At 39.3% G+C, this 18,956-nt stretch overlaps 1 protein-coding gene across 1 annotated transcript; it reads left to right on the forward strand.

The window, feature by feature from the left end:
- The first annotated feature begins 11,212 nt into the window (after positions 1-11,212).
- Positions 11,213-18,109, forward strand: fgf7 (fibroblast growth factor 7). The gene is made up of 4 exons (XM_022768297.1): positions 11,213-11,428; positions 11,873-12,511; positions 16,043-16,149; positions 16,328-18,109. Exons 2-4 carry the CDS (start codon positions 12,226-12,228, stop codon positions 16,541-16,543), a joined length of 609 nt encoding a protein of 202 aa, XP_022624018.1. The 5' UTR covers positions 11,213-11,428; positions 11,873-12,225; the 3' UTR covers positions 16,544-18,109.
- Positions 18,110-18,956: the final 847 nt, after the last annotated feature.

The following is an 18,956-nucleotide window of genomic DNA, read 5'->3' on the forward strand; positions in this document are numbered from 1 at the left end:
TTGTGTTTAGAGTTTTGAGGAAAATGAGCCACAGATTCAGAAAATGTTTGTAAACAATTGTGAAAAGAGACATTTGCTCAGCTTGTCGAGTCGCATCTGTCCCGCTTGACAATGCCAACAAGTGTGGTTCAAAACAGAGCAAGCACACTGCATATCACACTATGTGCAATGTAGCTGGCACATTTTCCAAGTCTTTGCAAAGGCTGACTCAACTAAACAACAGGTTTCAACACAACCAGCAACAACATCTCCACAGTCTTTCCTGTAGTTCCTCCACAGCTGAAATAAAAAGTAAGACATGGAAAGTTACAGATTTCAACTGTAACTGTAATAAAAAACTTTAATAAAGATGTGTTAAGCAAAATTGTAAGTGATAAGATGAATGTCCACCTTTTAATTTTCTATTTTACATCATCTGAATACCATTTGCATTTACCTGGAAAAAATTAAGTTCATCTGGGTTAATTTGTTAATTGTTTGAATACTTTAGTCAATAATGTTAACAGTTTTCACTATGTGTGCTTTGTTACTAAGCAGAATGGCAGTAAAGTAAATGTTAAGTGCTTTTATGACTAATTCCCTACAACAGATGTCACAGGTAAACAGAAACACATGTCACCCTTGTGGGTTTAGTTTGTTTTGTTCAAGTGGATGGCAGCAGCACACCTTTGGTTATAAACCAGGCCAGTTCAGGACATAACTGTTCACTTAAGTTATTTCCTCTGGCCTGTGTCCTGGCCTCTTGCATGCATGCATGTTGCCTCACAAGGGTCTCTGCTGGACACACACACACACACCCAAACACATATACACAAAACGCACCAGGCTCCTTCCTCCAGACAACACCTGCTCTCCACACGAACAGTTCCTGTTCATCCATCGTTCTCTAGCCACAAAACTCTCCTGCCCTTATGGGAAGTCTTGGCTTACCAGGCGATAGAGGACTTTAATGAAACACTTAGAAACTTTGACCTGTGACCTTGCTAGAATAATGCTCACTCAGTGACGCTGACCAATGCGAGATGGAAGGTCAAGGGATAAAAAGGTCAATGGAATTACAGACATGAGAAATGGAGGCAACCCTGCTGTGATGCCATAATGTAGACCACCATCTAATATCCTCGCAGGTTCAGGGCCAATCGCACGATGCAGACAGATAAACTTCCTGGCGAGGTAGCCGCTAGCAGGAATTCATAAGGGTAATGTGTCTGTTCTCCTTCCAACATCGGCTCCTGTTGTCCAGCTCTGCTATGCTTCTCCCACCCTCACCATTAAAAAGACATCTATCCTTAAAATGAGACAGAGAGGGAGGCACGACAGAGATTGAAAGGCACTGTTACCTAAAAGCCGCAGACAGTGGTGCTTTACTTGTCAAAAATAAAACCACATGGATACATCACATGGACACAGACGAGCGTTGGCATGTGCGCACACTCAAACACATTCACAGATTGACTTCCATTTGACATCTGCATAGATGATCCAGTTGGACAAACACTCATGAATGATGACTAACTTGCGGATGCAAATAAAAGTGTAAATATTATGTTCAGTGTTGAAAGCAATATACGTAAACTCGATAAAAGATATTGGCTCCATGTTTTGAGAAATCCTTGCATATAAACTCCTCGCTGTGTAATCGATGTGCGTGTGTGTGCGTGTGCACTCATGAATCCATGAACTTGTCAGCCTTTTGTAATGAGGGTTATGAAAATAAAACACAAAATACTGGCTCTTGTTACCTTCTATCATAACACATGACACAGACATTCCTCTCAGAAGCCAATGAACAGTTGAGTGACTCAGTGTTATGGTTATGGCTCCACTAAAGCCAGTAGCTATGAGAAGATTAAGGAGGACTTCAGATGGATCCAAAACGAGCTCTGCCCCAGAAGGAATTTTATTTGGCCTTTCACTTGTGGGAGATTAATTCTGATCATGAGTCCTTTTTGTCTGCTTATTATTTTCACTAATTACCATTACTAAAGTGAAGGACAGCTGATTAGTGTGTGTGTATGTGTGTGTGTATGTGTGTGTGTGTATGTGTGTGTGTGTGTGTGTGTGTGTGTGTGTGTGTGTGTGTGTGTCTCCACTCACTGCCTCCCTCACTGGCCTCTCCTGCAAACCACACCGCAGCTCAAGTGTTCCATACAAGTGATTCACAGAGCATTCACTTTCTTGTTTTTTGGGCTTTGGGTTTTTGAAGTAAATCTACTTTCAGGGCACAGGTTTCATTTTTGGATTTTAAAACTTGTGAAAAAAGTGAAAGTTATAAAGGAGAGAGCTCTTACGGAAAATTACATTATATATACTTATCTAGACCCAGGAAGCTGCTTATAAACAACGTTCTGTAAAATCGAAGACAGATCAAGACCAATCACTAAAAATGTACCTCCTACAGAATCATTATTTTCCCATGGTACAATGTGCTTGGCACTGACTCTGTTTTGTGATGAAAGAGATTCAAATATTAAAGTAGGCAGTTCCTGTCAACACAGGTAAGTCAATGTGGTCTCAGGCAAATTCCAATTACTTCACCTGTTTTCTACTGAGACGGTATCTAGCATGACTGACAAAGTATAGCTGAAACTGACTGCTGAACTGAAAGCCTGACAATGTACAGCTTAGATCAATGAGAGCTGAGTCCGACGTGGTCTTTTATGGCCACTGTATAAAGAATTTTAGGTGACAGCATGGATTTTCCTCCGGCAACAGACCAAAGAGACCAAAAATAAAAGTACCCTGTGGAGTCTTTGAACCACTAGAAGTGCAACATGTAACAGTTGCCCCCACAGATTTTCACTCATCTCGCAGTTTTGTTTTCTGGTATGAAACCACAGAACACAGAGTTTCCAGCATGGATACAGAAGTACGTTTTTCAGTGGTTTGGGTGTGTTGTCGGAGGTGCTGCTGGTGGAAGTGGTGACAGTGACAAGACTTAAAAGGTGGATGTAAGTAAAAATAACAAGGTGCACAGGTTGTCCCGGTTACCAGCCAAATCAGCCACTGTTATCATCCCAGTTTAAGTTATCAGTAAAATTTCAGTTGGTGTTCAGACAAATAAAATCGTATTTACCTGCAGCTCCTGACACTAACAGGTAAAATACAAAGGAAACATGTCCATTATGCTGTGCTTGTATCTTATTTCTTACCTGGCTTATTGAACAACTCCATTTTCATGCTCTTTAAATTAACAAACATAGATATGAAATTAGTTATTCATTAAACCTAATTATTTAATTTCAGCAGTTATTCAGCCGGACTGCATAAAAAAGGAAAGCAGCATGAAGGTGGGAAACGCTATCACAACGTATTGATAAAAATCTGCACCGCCACTTCTGTCAACATATTTTGCAGTATTACACAGTATGGCACCTGTATAACATTACTTTAGTATCACTGTAGAGAATTAAAAGTGCCTATCTGATGGGGTTTAGAGAGTTTTCTTCCTCCAAGGAATGTCGTCTGGCATTGCCATCCCTGCACACAAGGCAATCACAGTCCAGACTTTTCTGGTCTGTGATTCCCAGATGGTGGAACGAGCTACCAAATGCTACCAGAGCAAGGGCGACTCTCTCTGTCTTCAAGAATCTCTTGAAGACTCATCTCTTCCAAGAGCACCTCCCCTCCTAACATTTTCTAAGTAGTACCTACTGTGCTCTCTCAGTGCACTTATTCACCTGATCTCCTTGCACTTATTGCATTGATGTAGTACTCCTACTGTACTGGAGCTTTAGTGTTGTAGCCCACGTAAGAATGTAATGTCTGACATCAATATAATAATTGCAATATAATTGCAATCTGATAAAGGAGACCCCCAACAAAATATGTATATCTTTACTGATAACAGTCTGTGGTGAAGTGTCTGTGACCAAGCCACACAAGAGCAACTCTAGAAAGACTGCAAACAGCTTTGTCCCCAAAACACCCCCACCCCCCACCCCCCAGCATACTAGCCCTCCTTTTCACATTCCCCCGTCGATGCCAGATTCATGCCAGGTTCATTAAGTGCTCCATTTAGCTCAGTGAAGCCCCATGCATGGCTCTTTTCATGAAGTTAATACGCTTGGTGTGTTTGAACCTCACACATGTTATTATCACTGCACCCTGCTGTTTGAATCCCCCCCATTTTTTATGATTAGACTAGAATGTGCTGCACCTAGATGAACCATGGCATTTTATTAGCACACTAGTTGTTAGTCTGTTTTTAAAAGAATGTTTTGCAAGGGTTTTAACATGTTATTATTGTAAAACAACCTCCACCCCAGCTGTATGGCCAGAGAAACACAGACAGACCCAGCTAACATGACAAAGAGGCAAAGACTAAAGAAAGACGGTGAGAAAAACAGAACAGAGAGGGAAATGCAGACACTCAGAGTAATAATGAGACTCATCTGGAAGTATTTTGTGCCAAAGAGGAAAGCAACTGTGGTTATGAAAAAGGTTGTGACAGCAATCTCCTACAGTAAAGAGTGTTATCTGATGTATTTAATTTCAGATAATTCTTTAAATAAAGCTCTCTTTAGATAAGACATGGCTGCTCAGAGTAATTATGATCATAATTTATTTGGAGAGTCGAGTTCCGATACTCAATTTACCAACAAATTATGATGTTTTTTCAGTAAATATAAGTATACAAAACAAACACTATACAATATAATTCTAAAAAAACTTGAATTATATGTATTATGGTATCACTTGTTTATTAACTACTTTTTGACACCTGATAGTTAATATCAGAACTGCTCAAAAGCTAAAATCAGTCGACAGCAGCAGTCCCTTTAATTGTTGTTGATGATGATGATATGTGTTTTAATGTAATCCACATTAAAACAGCCCATTCTTTTGTAGTTAGTGGACACAAAAATACCAAAACTTATGGTACTTATAGTACAAACTAAGAGCATTTGGACTCGAAATATTAAATATTTCTCCTGGATGAGAAGAAAGACAAAGTATCCTTGACTTGTACTTTAAGTTTAGCATGGAACTGGCTAAACATTAATTATTTTCATGGTTTTCTCAGGAGGCATATTTCATATTAGTTCATAGTGGTGTCGCTAGAGGAAGTCAGGAAGTCACAAAAATCATTAGCATTCATCTTCTCTGAGAACATCTGTACAAAATGTCATAATCCATGTATTAGATACTGTAGTTGAACTGGGAACAAACTGGTGGACGGTCAACCTAAGTGACAAACAGCGATGTCACTAATATGGGTAAGAATGTGGTGTCTCTCTCATAGATTTTTACTTGAGAGGTTTTAAGGTGCAAAAGTTTGAGTTTCCTCACATCGCTGTTGCATCTCTGAAGACAGTCAGTGCTCATACTGTCAGAATGGCAATGACATTATGACATTACAGTGTAGCAACAAGGTCCGTGTCCTACAAAGCAACTGGTCAACAGCAACCGAAAACAGCATCTTTTCTTCATGCATTTATGCGTCAGATTATAAATACAAAACCAAATTAGACACTGCTATATAAACTATCCACTGTTCTGGGTCAGAAACTCAAAGCGCTTATTTTAGAACATCTTTCTCCTTTCAAGCCACTAAGGCAGAGCCTGTTTTTATAAGTAAGGCTCTGCTTTTTCTGATACATGAACAGATATGGTGAGCAGTTAAGACTGTGATCCCTAACAGCTGTTCCTGCATTAGATGGGATCAACATATTCCCCCGACAGTGAAGCACAACACTGGTTCACATTCTCTAACAAGGCCGATTACACTGGCCCTAATGCACTGCAACTGCCTACAACATCACGAAGTGTGCCTACCAACAAATCAACGCATGTAATACAAAAAATTTCTGCGATTGACTTTTGGTACTCAGTTCTACCACAGTAACATGGAGCCGTGATGTTCTGTCATTAACTATCCAGTATTTTAATCATATCAGGTATTAACTGACATTTCACTGCGATCGAGTGCTGACTGAATAGAAGAAAGCCAAAAGTCAGTCGTGCAAATAAGCCGTTCACCCCTCTCTCATATAAACTGTAGGTTCCAGTGAATGGAAACCTAAGAATATGAAACTGAATAGACAATGTTTGCAAATGCAAAGATCTTACTTTTCATATATGTAACCTCTGTGAGTATCTGTTTATATTTACAGGATGTGTGCTGTGGAATTATCATTGATAGACAATAAGGATACTGTTATCCAACATGATCAGAAATATTATGGATATTATTCGGTCAGACATGATGTCACAAACCTTTTTTTTAAAAAAAGGAGAGGTTGTTCTATATAATAATAATATTTAATTTCGGCCGAAACGTGGTTTTATCATTACTTTTGTGTTTGTTTACATTTGTGCATACAGATTTGTCGCTTGAATACAGCCTGGGTAACTGACCTTTAGGTATAAGTTAACATTAGATTTCTAATGCAAACAATATCCTCTGTGTGGTGTTAACATCAGGTTTATATATTTCATTCAACACACTCAAGGCTGTATTCATAAGAAAACCCTGTGTGTAAACACATTTATCGAAGGAGAGCAATGAACATTAGCAACTCCTATCTCACACATCAGAACAGAAAGCAGCAGTGACAACCGGAGCTGTGAAACATGTGTCATCTTTTACTGCACTAACACCCAGTGTGTTAGCAGGACCCAGGAAGAGACGCTTCAAAGAGCCGAGCAGAGTAGCTGTGTGTGTTTTTGTGTATGTGTGTGGGTCACACTGTGTATACGCGTGCAGTGTTAACAGACTACTGCAAAGCCTGCTGTCACAGACAAAGCTTCACTATTCCCTTTGTACACTACCTTAAATGGTGAGTACAGCCTCAACACTTGAAACCTGCTTTAGTGAGACGATATTTAACTTGTGAAAAATGCATTTCTGGACACATCTGATCTGTATAAAACAGTTTAAGAGAAAAAAAAAGAGTCTAAATATAACTAAATATATGGGAACCTAGACCATATCTTATTTGCTGAGTTTTTCTAAAGATTAAAATATTACTTTTCATCCCATTCAATTCAATCAAACTGACGGCTTGGCTGCATATCATTGAGAGGAGGTGAAATTGGCTTGGGAGAGACATGACACTGGCTGGAAAAGTACAGCAATCCATATGAATTCAGCATTTTATTTCTGATCTGTTCCCATTGAACTGAACGCATGTGACTTTTTGAATTGAACTGGTTTTACAAGCGAGTGTGTGTATGTGTGTGTGTGTGTGTGTGTGTGTGCGTGCGCACATGCTTTTGTGATTGTACAGTGTGTGTTTGTAAGCTATAGTTATTTATAGTTGGAGCTAATGTTATGAGGCTCCATCCCAAGAGATCCCCAATTATCATGGAATTTAGAAAGCAAAAGCTAAACCCAAACAGTCTAAAATAGTGCTAAGAATAGACTGACCTTAGACATAATCCATTCTCCCGGCATAATGCAGTCATATCACTAGAAAACAGGGTAAAGAGCACGTGCACACATACAGACACAGAGGCTCTTCTCTCTCCAGGAATGCTTTTAGAGTGCTAAGAGCAGACACCGTGTGTAGGCAGATGTCTCGGCAGTAATAGTGGAAACTACAATAAATTCTGGATTTATGTGCTAACACTCCAAAAAGTTCTTGAGATACAACAGAATGATAAATCACATAGCAATATTCCTGTCCTGAGTGTAAGGGATCGGAAACAACATGCTGAACAACTGCTTATCTGGTGAGCCTTCAGACAATGAAGTGGCGTGTGATTTGCATGACAACATTTTAATGAAAACAAGTTCCCAGAAAGACAATCCTACAACATTGTATTTCATTCAGAAAAACAAACTACTAAAACAATGTCTTTTTCTTTAGTTATCTCTATGATAACTAGTAAAATGGTGTAGGAAAAGTTAGATATAAGCCTAATGAACACTTAAACTTCACAAAAAGCAGCAATTAGACCAACTGAATGTCACTGTGAGTTTACGCAGGCACACACACAGCAAAGCTCTGAGACTGGAGCTGGAGGTTAGTCTGAATTTGGAGTCGGACTGGGATTTGAGTTCATTGTGAGCTTGCATGTTTGCGTGTTACACTGCAATCATCTAAACCCTCACTGACTCTTTACTGGCTTCAGCAACATTCAACATAACATTAAACAATGGGAATGAATTAAAAGGAGTTGTAAGATTTTAAAACGCTGACCTCTACTCGTCAAAACAGCAAATAACTCAGACAGAAAAAGAGAGAGATAAACAAAGTAGCGGGACCGGCTGATGGGAACGAAGGCATACAGTCATTGAGATTTAAAGAGGCTCACTCACGCAGGTCTGGTGTGCCTGCCTCACGGCCACTGCACTTCCTATGCTACTGTAAACTCCAGACAGCGTATGGCCTTTGATCCTTGAACGGCAGCAGGCAGCCATTCAGGCTATAAAAGCAAACTACCTGCACACACATACAGTACCTGTATGCATGCACACAAATGCACACACACACACACGCACACGCACAAGATTCAAATGAAAGTGATTTCCGATAACATATAATGTATAGATGATGTGTCAACTGAGGACACACGTGCAGCTTTTAGGTCTCAGTTTCCTGAAATGCTAGTAACCCAGTGAAGTAGCATTATCATACCTTTCTTGTGGCATTGCATTGATCTACAGTTTCACTTCTATTACACCTCTACTAATACGACTACTACTACCACTATTTCATTATTACAATAAAGATAGAAGAAATAACAAGAACTGACTCTAGACGTGATTCTCTGAGCTCTGATGGCAAAAACACTTACAGTAAGAGAATTTTGAAAAGCTTAACAGGTGACTATTTTAGATTTGAATGCTTGGAGAAACCAGTTCCTGTAACAAGGATAAATAATGCATTCAAAAGTTAAAATCTAATCTGATATGTTGTAAGTCTAAGCAAAGGTCACATGGGTAAGCTCAAACATCTTTCAAGAATAAAGTGACAGAGATACAAAGCCTAAAAAAGCCCCCTACAAAGCCCCCCCCCCGCTTTCCTCATCATGTAAGGTTAATGATGCCGTCCTTAACCTGTGAACTTGGGAGTCTTGTAAAAACGCTACAAGAGGTACATTTAACCGCTGCAATCAACTATTCAAGAGGTGTTTCCAGCTTCATGCAAACATGCTGTTGGACCTTTCAGCGACCTAGTTTTTAAAACCTTTAAACCTACTTTTTCACATGACTCGGTTTCCGATTACATCAGCAAAGTTGTTACGCATTTCAAGTGATGCCCCTCGATATAATTTCCTTGTCCCAACTGACCCAACCAAGGTGAGAACAAGGGTTCAACGACTGCTTAACTAATGATAGATACTCTCCATTCTTCCAGCCTTGCAGCGCTATCCATCTATCCATTTTACAATGCATACAAATCCCGCTGGGGACTCTTAGGAGATCCTGAGGTCTTTCAAAGCCAGATAGGATACTTAATCCTTCAAACATGTTCTTTGGAACCAGAAATGCCTCAACAGGGAGAAATAATCATCACACGCCACTCAACTCAACTGGCTCACTTCAAAATGAAGGACTAACATTTTCTAGACTGAGCTCCTTTGGATATCACAATGCCTGACTCTAGATATAAAAAGTCTAGTAATTTGACTGCTTTCATTGTTATGCCAACTCCACAGAGGGTGTGTCAGTGTCCTCTCCAGGACACCACCCAGAGAGTACAGAGACACAGACAAAAGTCAGAGTCTTCCCTGAAGGAGTCTATAATACAGCAGTACTCATCTGGGGGATTCTTTGTATCCCCAAATCCCACCATGCCTCTCACCTTAGCTCTGGAAAAAGGGAAGAGTTCAGCCCCTATCTAGGACTTTTTGCATATGAGCCTAGCTACTATGGTCTCGCCTGTAAGCTGCCCTTACTGGTTTGTCTACAGGAGGGGGCTCCGCTTTCCTGATTCCATGCAAGGTTAGTCATTTATGTTGAGGCCAATTCAAAGGGGTTTTGGAAATGTTTTGTTTGGCCCCTCTTGGGAGAAACTGGCCTCAGGGGTCCCTACCAGGTGCTACCTGCACGTGACAACACAGCTTCTAAGGTCACGCAAACCCCTCCACCTTGAGAAGGTGGCAACTTATGGACAATGAACCTATAAAATTCTCATAAACTGCAATCCACATGTTTGAAAAATTATTTTTTTTATTTAGGATTCAAACAAAGTATTGCCTTCAATGTATATGTACAGTACCTAATGGAATTATATGTCAGTTTATGTTGAATTGTTAATTTATGCAAATCCACAATGTCATCATAATTTTTACATCTAATTGTCTGGTATTTGCAATATGGTGGCTGCCAGAGGTGATGTGTTAAGTGATGTTTCCTTGGCCTATGCATCCAAAAGACCAGTGTGAACTGTGTCTGAGGTGATAGAAGGGACAAATGAACAGGCTAGAATGACAGGTCAGGCCTTTACGACCACCAGTTTAGAGATGAGAAGGAGACCTTCTGTGGCCAGACGTCCCCCTCTCTCTCAGGCCTGCAGCCCTGACCTCCCTGGGGGAGCACGTCATTAGGGCCCATATAAACTTTTGAAGTAGTGAGTCCAAGGAAAGGCCAGGTATGTAAGGCAATAAATTGTGACTTTAAATACAAACACGAAAAGTGAAAGAGTGCATGACCCCTGACATGGAGATGACTACTTCTGAGCCGTTATGTCTTCTGTTTTTCTCCCCTTGGATGGATACCTGTCAGCCATAACTTATTACTTCCCACTATTACACTCAATAAGAATGAGAACATAGGAGTGTCTTTGAAGTTTTTTACTTGAGTCAATAAATCCTTACCAATGATTCAGCGCAACTATGTAAAACCACTAATTAATTGTGACATTTAAAATGATAGGGAAGAAATTCTTCAAAGCTTAGTCATTAGAGCAAATATCTTAACCATCAGTGAATGTGAGTCACTGTGAGCTCTGTAACATGCACAGCACAAACCTATTTAAGTGCAACATGTTTCTTGGAAAAGACAGAGAGTTTGTAATAAGTTCTGCAAGAGTGAGTCTACATGCAAATGTTTTTTAAAGTATTTAGGAGTGCATACCAAGGAGAGCCTGTTATTCTAAGAGTTTATAGCTCCCTCTCATGTCCAGAGGGTGAGTGACAGCGAGAGGCAGGCAGAGAGGGTGTTTCTCCATTGCATCTCAGCCAGGGACAGCTGACTGGTTGGGATCTAATTGCTCTCAAGTGAGGTCAGCAGGAGGCATTTATCTAAGCAGAGTGCACAGCGACAGTGGAAGATGCACAAAGTCGGCCTGCCAGAATCAGGACGACATCCATGGGAATTGACAGAAGCTCCCAGCTCTTGTTTAGTTTTACTGCATTACTGGACTTGGTTTACAACCCTGACTTCTACAGCAGTAGAACTTAAGAGTCTTCAAATTAAAACTCTTGCTGAAAGGGAACACCAATCTGACAACTCCTGTCATCCCTCAGAGCACATGTAAGTCATTAAACTATGAACTATAAACTATTTTTGAATAAGACTGGCAGCATAGTTTGTTTGTTTGTTTGTAACTACATAGTGTATGTGTACTGATACAGCGAGGGTTACAGACCATAGACTTGTGAAGCAATCCAACAGCACTGTTGCAATATTTCACTGTTCCGAGTTCGATGTCAGGGAGACGTGTGTCTGTCACAGTGCACCACAGACAGTTAGATTTACTGCTAGAAAACGTGCAATACATATTCATATGAACACAGAAAACCAGAAGCTATTCGAAAGCGGTTTGAAAATTTATGGGAGCTCTACTATGGTGCTGGATGAATCACTGCAATCATTTATTTTTTGAAGCTGCTTTAACAAAACTCTTTCGACTTGGAAGTGTGAGTATAACAGTTTGTTTCCAACTGCATTAAATAGAATTTTTTTTTCGTTTTACAGTGACATTGTGCATAACATTTCCTGACCTGGATTATGATGCCCATTGTTGGACTATGGTCTCAAGAAGATGGAGAAGTCAACGCGCACCGTCACTGAGGACTAAAGCAAGACCTCATCTCATAACACTGTCACCCGTCCTCTTCTTCAGACCACTCTAAAGCTTCAGCCAACCCCAACCACCCTGTCACAACGTCCCACTAGGACTAGGACTGCTGCAGAAACAGAGTCCCGGAGGTCGCAACACAAGGGTCACAAGTCAGGGTTCAGGGGGTCGCTGGGCTGAGGAATAGTGCACAGATCTCTATCTCACATTTCAGTATGTTGTTCATTGATTCCCACTGCATTGTATTATAATGCGCAAATGGATGCTGACATGGAACCTTCAAAATCTCTTCTCGGGACTGTACCTACATGCAATCTTCCTATTTGGCAGTGTATGTGTGGTCTACAGTGACTGCACTCCAGAGCAACTTGCCGCCATCATGAACTGCTCCAAACATGAGCGCCACACCAGGAACTACGACTACATGGAGGGAGGAGATGTGCGTATCCGTCAGCTGTTCAGCCGCACGCAATGGTTCCTAACAATAGATGACAGAGGCAATATCAATGGCACTCAAGATCCCACCGACTGCTACAGTAAGGATGACTCTTTTTGTCTAGTTATAATACCAACGGTTCAGGTTCCTCTGCATTTATTAGCAATACAAAAAACATAAATATATTTTCCAAATGTGAAATAACTTAAATGCAGGCAGGAACTAGAATTTGATGCAGTATTTAGTTGTGAAATCTTTCCACTGAACCAGTAAAGAACCTTTGGCCTGTCAGGGTGACAGAAGCACATGGGAGGTGTTATTGTACAGAGTTCTCAACAGTGTAATCACAGTGTTAATGGGTGATGTGTCTCTGTTAGGGCAGCCAAAGTGACAGAGGTAAAATGAAGCAGGTGGAGGTTTTGGCTTGTTAAACTATAACATCATGTAAACACAGGCTGTAATGAAGTAAACCAAAGAGTCTCGGAGACCGATGGGTGCCAGTTCTCCGCAACCTCAGACTCACACTGGCACAGACTCACGTTTGTTCAGCATGATTTACTTGACAAAGAATTGGCATGAATATCAGAAATGGAAAAATTATGAAAAATGATATTCAGCTTCTGATGAACCTATGGTTAGCAACTGACATCTCACACAGAGACAGCTACCATAATGTGTCCCATCCAAAATTACTGTTCCATACAACTGAAAGTAAAATTTGTCAAATAACACATGCTCATTAACTACTGAATGGCTCATTTTATTTGCTAGCCATGGTAATTGTGTTTTTAAGACTGTAAATTGTTACAATTGTAGCTTCAGAGCCAACATTTTTCAAAGCTCATATTTTTAGATACTACTGGGAATCTCTGTCATGGTGAGGATGTTTTAAGTAGTTATCATTTCCTCCTATCAGACAGTGCGGCTGTGGCTGGAATGTTGGCTTGACAGAGAGATGCCTCATGGAAAAGATGCTTGTGCAACAACTGGCAATGAAAGACAAAAAAATTGATACACCCATATGTGGCTGACGATCGCACGCTAAAAACAGACAGAAATGAACCCAATAAGCCTTAGAAGAGGCCAGCGTGGTGCTGGTATATACTACATACTTTTTGAGTGTAGTGAACAAGACGTTTTAAGTCCCGAAAAGCTGATCGCATAAGGAGAAAGCAAAAAAGAGGAATGAGAAACGTGGAGCTGCATTATTTTTGGCTTCCACATTCTGTGTGCCTCTGTAACAAAAATAAAGGCTTACATCCAGCGAGCTCATCTCTTGCACCACACAAGTTTGTTTTTTTTTTAAACTTTATTATATTTCAAAGGGTTGTTTTTACAAAAAGTCAAAATGTATCCAGTGCGGATTTTGTTATTTCATTGAAGCTTTTGTATCTACAGTGTACAGAGAACTAAAATGTCACACACTGTCAACACTGATATTGGGCAACATATTCAAAAACAGCTGTTCTGTAGAAATGTTCCTGAAAAAATAATGTGTTCATTCTGCGCAGCCATATTGCAATAGTTTCTAGTACAAGTTTGTTCTGAATCTGTAAACAAATCCTGACAAGAAAACAAACCTATAAGATAACAGATAGATTTAATTCTAATAAAACAGTAGATGGTAATTACAAGTGAAGTGAAACACCATGACATCGCTCAATTTGAATTTTAACTGAAATGATAAAAATGTCAATAAAAAGATGTGTTAAGCCACAGCAGATAAACAACTGCCACAGCAGGATGACGAGAAAACAGGGACTTCAAAGACAGTAACTATACATAAGAAGGTAGTAATCGTTTAGTGCTCTACTGTCACTCAGATTGTAACACACCTGGTGTCAGGTGCAGCTAAATTAAATTAACAGAGAGACTTGCCGTATTCTATATCCACTTTAAATTCACTGTAACTTGGTAAATGCCAAACTGTAATACAGATCTGATAAAGATGTGGAGTATTTTTAGTTTCAGTGCAGATGAAATGAAACTTGCATTCGACGACAAAGGGAGTACAAATAATTAAAATCAATTACATGTTGTCAAAGGTCACACCTGTGTGATTACATGGCATTTAATATGAAGCATGTCCTTATTTATCTTAAATGCCCTATTCCTGGAAAGCTGTCTCTCAACATCCTCACCCATGATTGTAAACAATCGATTCAGTCTCTGCTCAGAAAAAGATGAATTAGGGATTACCCTCAAGTTAGTTTGCTTAGCCAGGGACTGGACCAGAAAGTGATGACAAATCTGTTCAAGCTGAGGATAGCCTGAGAGGTTATCCGCATCAGAGCCACAATGTTAACAATATGTGCGTGTGCATGTGAGTGTGGAAATGTGTTCCATCTTTCTGCAGCAGACCAAACAACTGTAGCTGTTACATGTACTAATATGGGAATAGCACCTCCATGCTATAAGAGCGTGCTATAAAATGATATGCTTCTTAACAACCATAAAAACACACTAATCACAGCTATACACTCGGGCCCTTCTCGAGACATGCAATCGCATCTGAAATGAATGGTCAACTGACTTTGACTGTATAAGTGGGGGCGGTTTACAAATTAAGATGAAACAGTGTTACTTTGAACTCTGACATCACCTTCACCTCGAGTCATGATAAATAAAATCAAACGGGAATATGAGCGCACAGCCAAAGGGCAGTGATATTAAGTCAAATATCAAGTGCAAGCAGAGCACAAACAACATTCCAAGATTGGGAGACTGCCATCTGTTTGTGATCTAGCAAACGCTAAAATGCAGCATGCTCAGTGTCAGTCTGAAAAGCTTTAATAGGCTTTTTCCTCTGCCTGTCAAATTAAAATGGAAAAAAAAATATATAAAAAAAGTGAACTGCAAACTCTTTCATAATGTTTGAAACACATTTCTGTGTTAGTTTTTACTGTTATATATATTTTAATTTCTCATTGAGCTGAGTAAATGCTGCTGGAATAATGATCAGTAATATGTGTATCTGATGGATTATAAGATAAAGTAAAATTCATTCTTACTTTAAAGTCTTGATGATAAGTAATTAGCTCTTTCAGTTTCAAGGGAGGTGAAATATAAGACTGAATCCCTATTAAATGTTGTTCATTTAAGACCTTTTTCTTATGTGGTGTAGACACAGTTCTGTATACATGATCTGAATTTCTGTCTTTACAGATGTAATTAGTTTCATTCTATCAAAATGGTACTGTGGCCTCTTTTTTCTTGCATTTTCCACTAAAGCATCCAGACTTTGTTATTCATTGTGCTAGTACTATTTGTTTCTATTTGCAAAATAGTGTCTTTACTCTCCAACAGATTTGAAAAGCAGGCCTAAAATGTAGCGTGCAAAGCACATGCAAGGAGGTAGTTCTCTCAATCCCAGGAGAGAGAGGCCTAATCTGTCTCCCATATGTGCTATGGCATAGGTTGTGGTTTGTGTAATGGCCACCCAGGCCAGTTAACAAGGCTTGAATAAAGCCAGAGAGACCACAGACTGATTAACCACAGGAACTTCCACCCTGTTTGTTAATGAAGATGAATGTTGAGTGCAGTGTAGAGCTGGAGTGAAGGCTAGATGATGATAGTGTCTTATCTGTCCTGTAATATGTCTCATTTTCTTAACTGTTTGACTGTCTGGCAGGTATCCTGGAGATCAGGACAGTGTCTGAGGGGGGCATACTGGCCATCAAGGGTGTGAAGAGTCAGCGTTATATCTCTATGAACAGGGCTGGAGTACTGCAAGGCAAGGTAATATTTTTCCTCAGTGAGATGAATTATAAACCATTTTCAGCTAATTGATAATAAACAGAAATAGAAGTATTGCAAAACATCCATTTGAATGTGAAGACCAAGGAATGTCAATAAAGGCAAATACTGGCAACTTTAGATTGTACTGTATTAATGCTTTCACATCTTTTCATCACAGGATACCTACAACGAAAACTGCAACTTCAAAGAGGTTTTCCTAGAAAACTACTTCAACGCTTACTCGTCTGCAAAGTGGACTAAAAATGGCAAAGAAATGTTCATAGCCCTGTCTCAGAAGGGAAAGCCAATACGAGGGAAGAGGACCAGGAGGGAGCATATAGCATCTCACTTCATCCCTATGAAATGCAGGGAGGAGGAGAGGAGGGTGGACTGAAACAGCACAGGACTAAGTCGCAAATTGTGCATGATTTCAATCACATATTATATATGTTAACAGACACATGTAAACTCATTACCAACATCACTCTCCACTCTCCTCAAGTTGTAGATTAGTTGTGTATGTTCCATAATATGTTGTCATTTTCATATGAGAAAACAAAAGATATCAGATGGGCACATTAAAGTATTTCAAACATCCTCAAATAAGATGCTGAAATAAGAAATTTTGGAAATATTTGAAATAGCTTCAACTGATACACAAACTGTAAGACCACTAAAGTCTACTCAATGTTATTGTTATTTTGAGTTAAATATTATGTTTCCTTATAAAACAGTTCAGTGTTTTCTTATAAAACAGTAAAATATATTACACACAGTCAGGACTGAATCCTTTTCCAAAAATGATTGACACCCAGCCAGATGAGGAGACCTGTATGATCAACATAAATGTGCATAACAGAGATTTGGCTTGACTTAGATGTGCTGAAGCAAGCTGGACTTGTCTTTTTTAATGGTACAAGTGCTCAGAGCTCACAAAACTGAGGCACAATAAATACGATTACGACAGCATGTTCAGGAAAATGAAAGTTTTTGTAGGATGATCTGTTTGTGGATGACCTGTTTTGATCTGTCTGTCCTTCCTGCATTGAAAACCAGACTCTGGTCAAATGCATTGTAGCTGCTCACTGATTTCCTCTTCATTATCAAGGTGTGATTTTGAAATGCTAAAATGTTCTGCTGCTGCTGAAAAGATATCCAGATTAAAATACAAAAGTGAACAACATAATAAATGTGTATGCTATGCAATCTCTTTCCAACAGAGTTAACAATCCTGTACACTATTGAATACTTATTTATAAGGAGATTATTTTTGGTTTCAGTTAAAACATCACCATTTTACTAAGTATGAATGAAAATGTACCAGGAGATCGACTTCCACACATATCCAAAAAGGCCAACTTTCTCTGTATGATGTCACTGTAATATCCCAATACTGACTACAACATTACAATACCTTATAATTCACAGTTGTAAGTTATTTGTTTTATTTATACACAACAGATGAGTTATATGTTAAAGCATCACTTTTCATTACAATGTGATTGTTCCACCTGCAACATTTACCGTGCAACTGCTGAAGCACAGAATTACAGATCGCATTCACTGTTTTGTTGACCACTAGGGAATATAAAAGACTCCACAATATACTCACAGGAACTAGCTCATCACGTAACATGTTAACAAGCAATGCCCTACATACACATCCTTTTTACGTAATTTTTCCAACATTCACAAGCACTTTCTCCTGCTGTGGTCTTGACCTTTTGTGAGGAAAATGTCTGGTACTCGTGGACTTGCCAAATGTTCAACCTTTGTGTAAGCAGCCACTCTGCACGTCACCTGAGCATTTCCTCACACCACACACCTGCTAATGTACAACCCACGTCTGTGAGCAGTGTTGATTCTTTGTGGATTTGACAGCAACTGAGTTCTGAAGTAAGATGAAGAGGGAATGTTATTCTATAAAAATAATACACCCTCATTAACTCAATTAATCGGACTGGAGAAATAAACAAGTTTTTAAGAAAGATGACCTTGTTATTCAATTACATATTTTTAGGTATCTGTAATCTCACGCCTCATATGGCCTAATTTTTAGAACATGATAAAACTGTACAAAATGTATGATCTCTTATTTGCAGTGATTTTGTTCTTATTGGAAAATGACTGTCTGTGGATTAGTCCTAATTTAATCTTTGAATATCATTTGATAAAATTATTCAGCCTCTAATGCTATAATTCACACACGCCTGTAGAGAAAATGTAATACACATTAAGCAACTGCTGTGTTTCAAACTCTGATATATTACCGCAGTCCTCTGGAGATATTAAGCAGCCCATTTCTCAGCTTAGCTGATTTAGTGACAAGATAATCAAATCTGTTGATGTTGTCTTTAACAAAATTGAACACACATTGCAAAGAAACATTTGGGAAAACTTTAGTGTTCTTGGACAATCCTAAGCACATGATATACATGAATATGATCACTCAGTCTGATAAGGGAGCGTGAGATGTGGTAATACAGCTTGAGGATAAATCTATTAATTTATGATGGAAGATAAAAATACATCAACAAGGTCAAATGTTGCACTAATTCCCTCTGAGTTTATAGTGTATTGAGAATAACTGGAGTCTTGCCAGTGTGCAAAAATATTGTAGACATATTGGCAGGAGGCCTACACCATACGTTCAAATACACATACATACAAACCTCTGCGTGCAGGCGCACTAACACACACCAACACACCAGCACGAGCTTTACCTTTCGCCTGGGTTCACATCTGGCTTGGAGAACCCCTGTCAGATAAAGACAGTCAAATTGAGAGAGCAAACCCCTGAAATACGT

The sequence above is a fragment of the Seriola dumerili genome, unplaced genomic scaffold (assembly GCF_002260705.1).
Source record: "Seriola dumerili isolate Sdu_G_001 unplaced genomic scaffold, Sdu_1.0 BDQW01001449.1, whole genome shotgun sequence".
Lineage (NCBI taxonomy): Eukaryota > Metazoa > Chordata > Actinopteri > Carangiformes > Carangidae > Seriola > Seriola dumerili.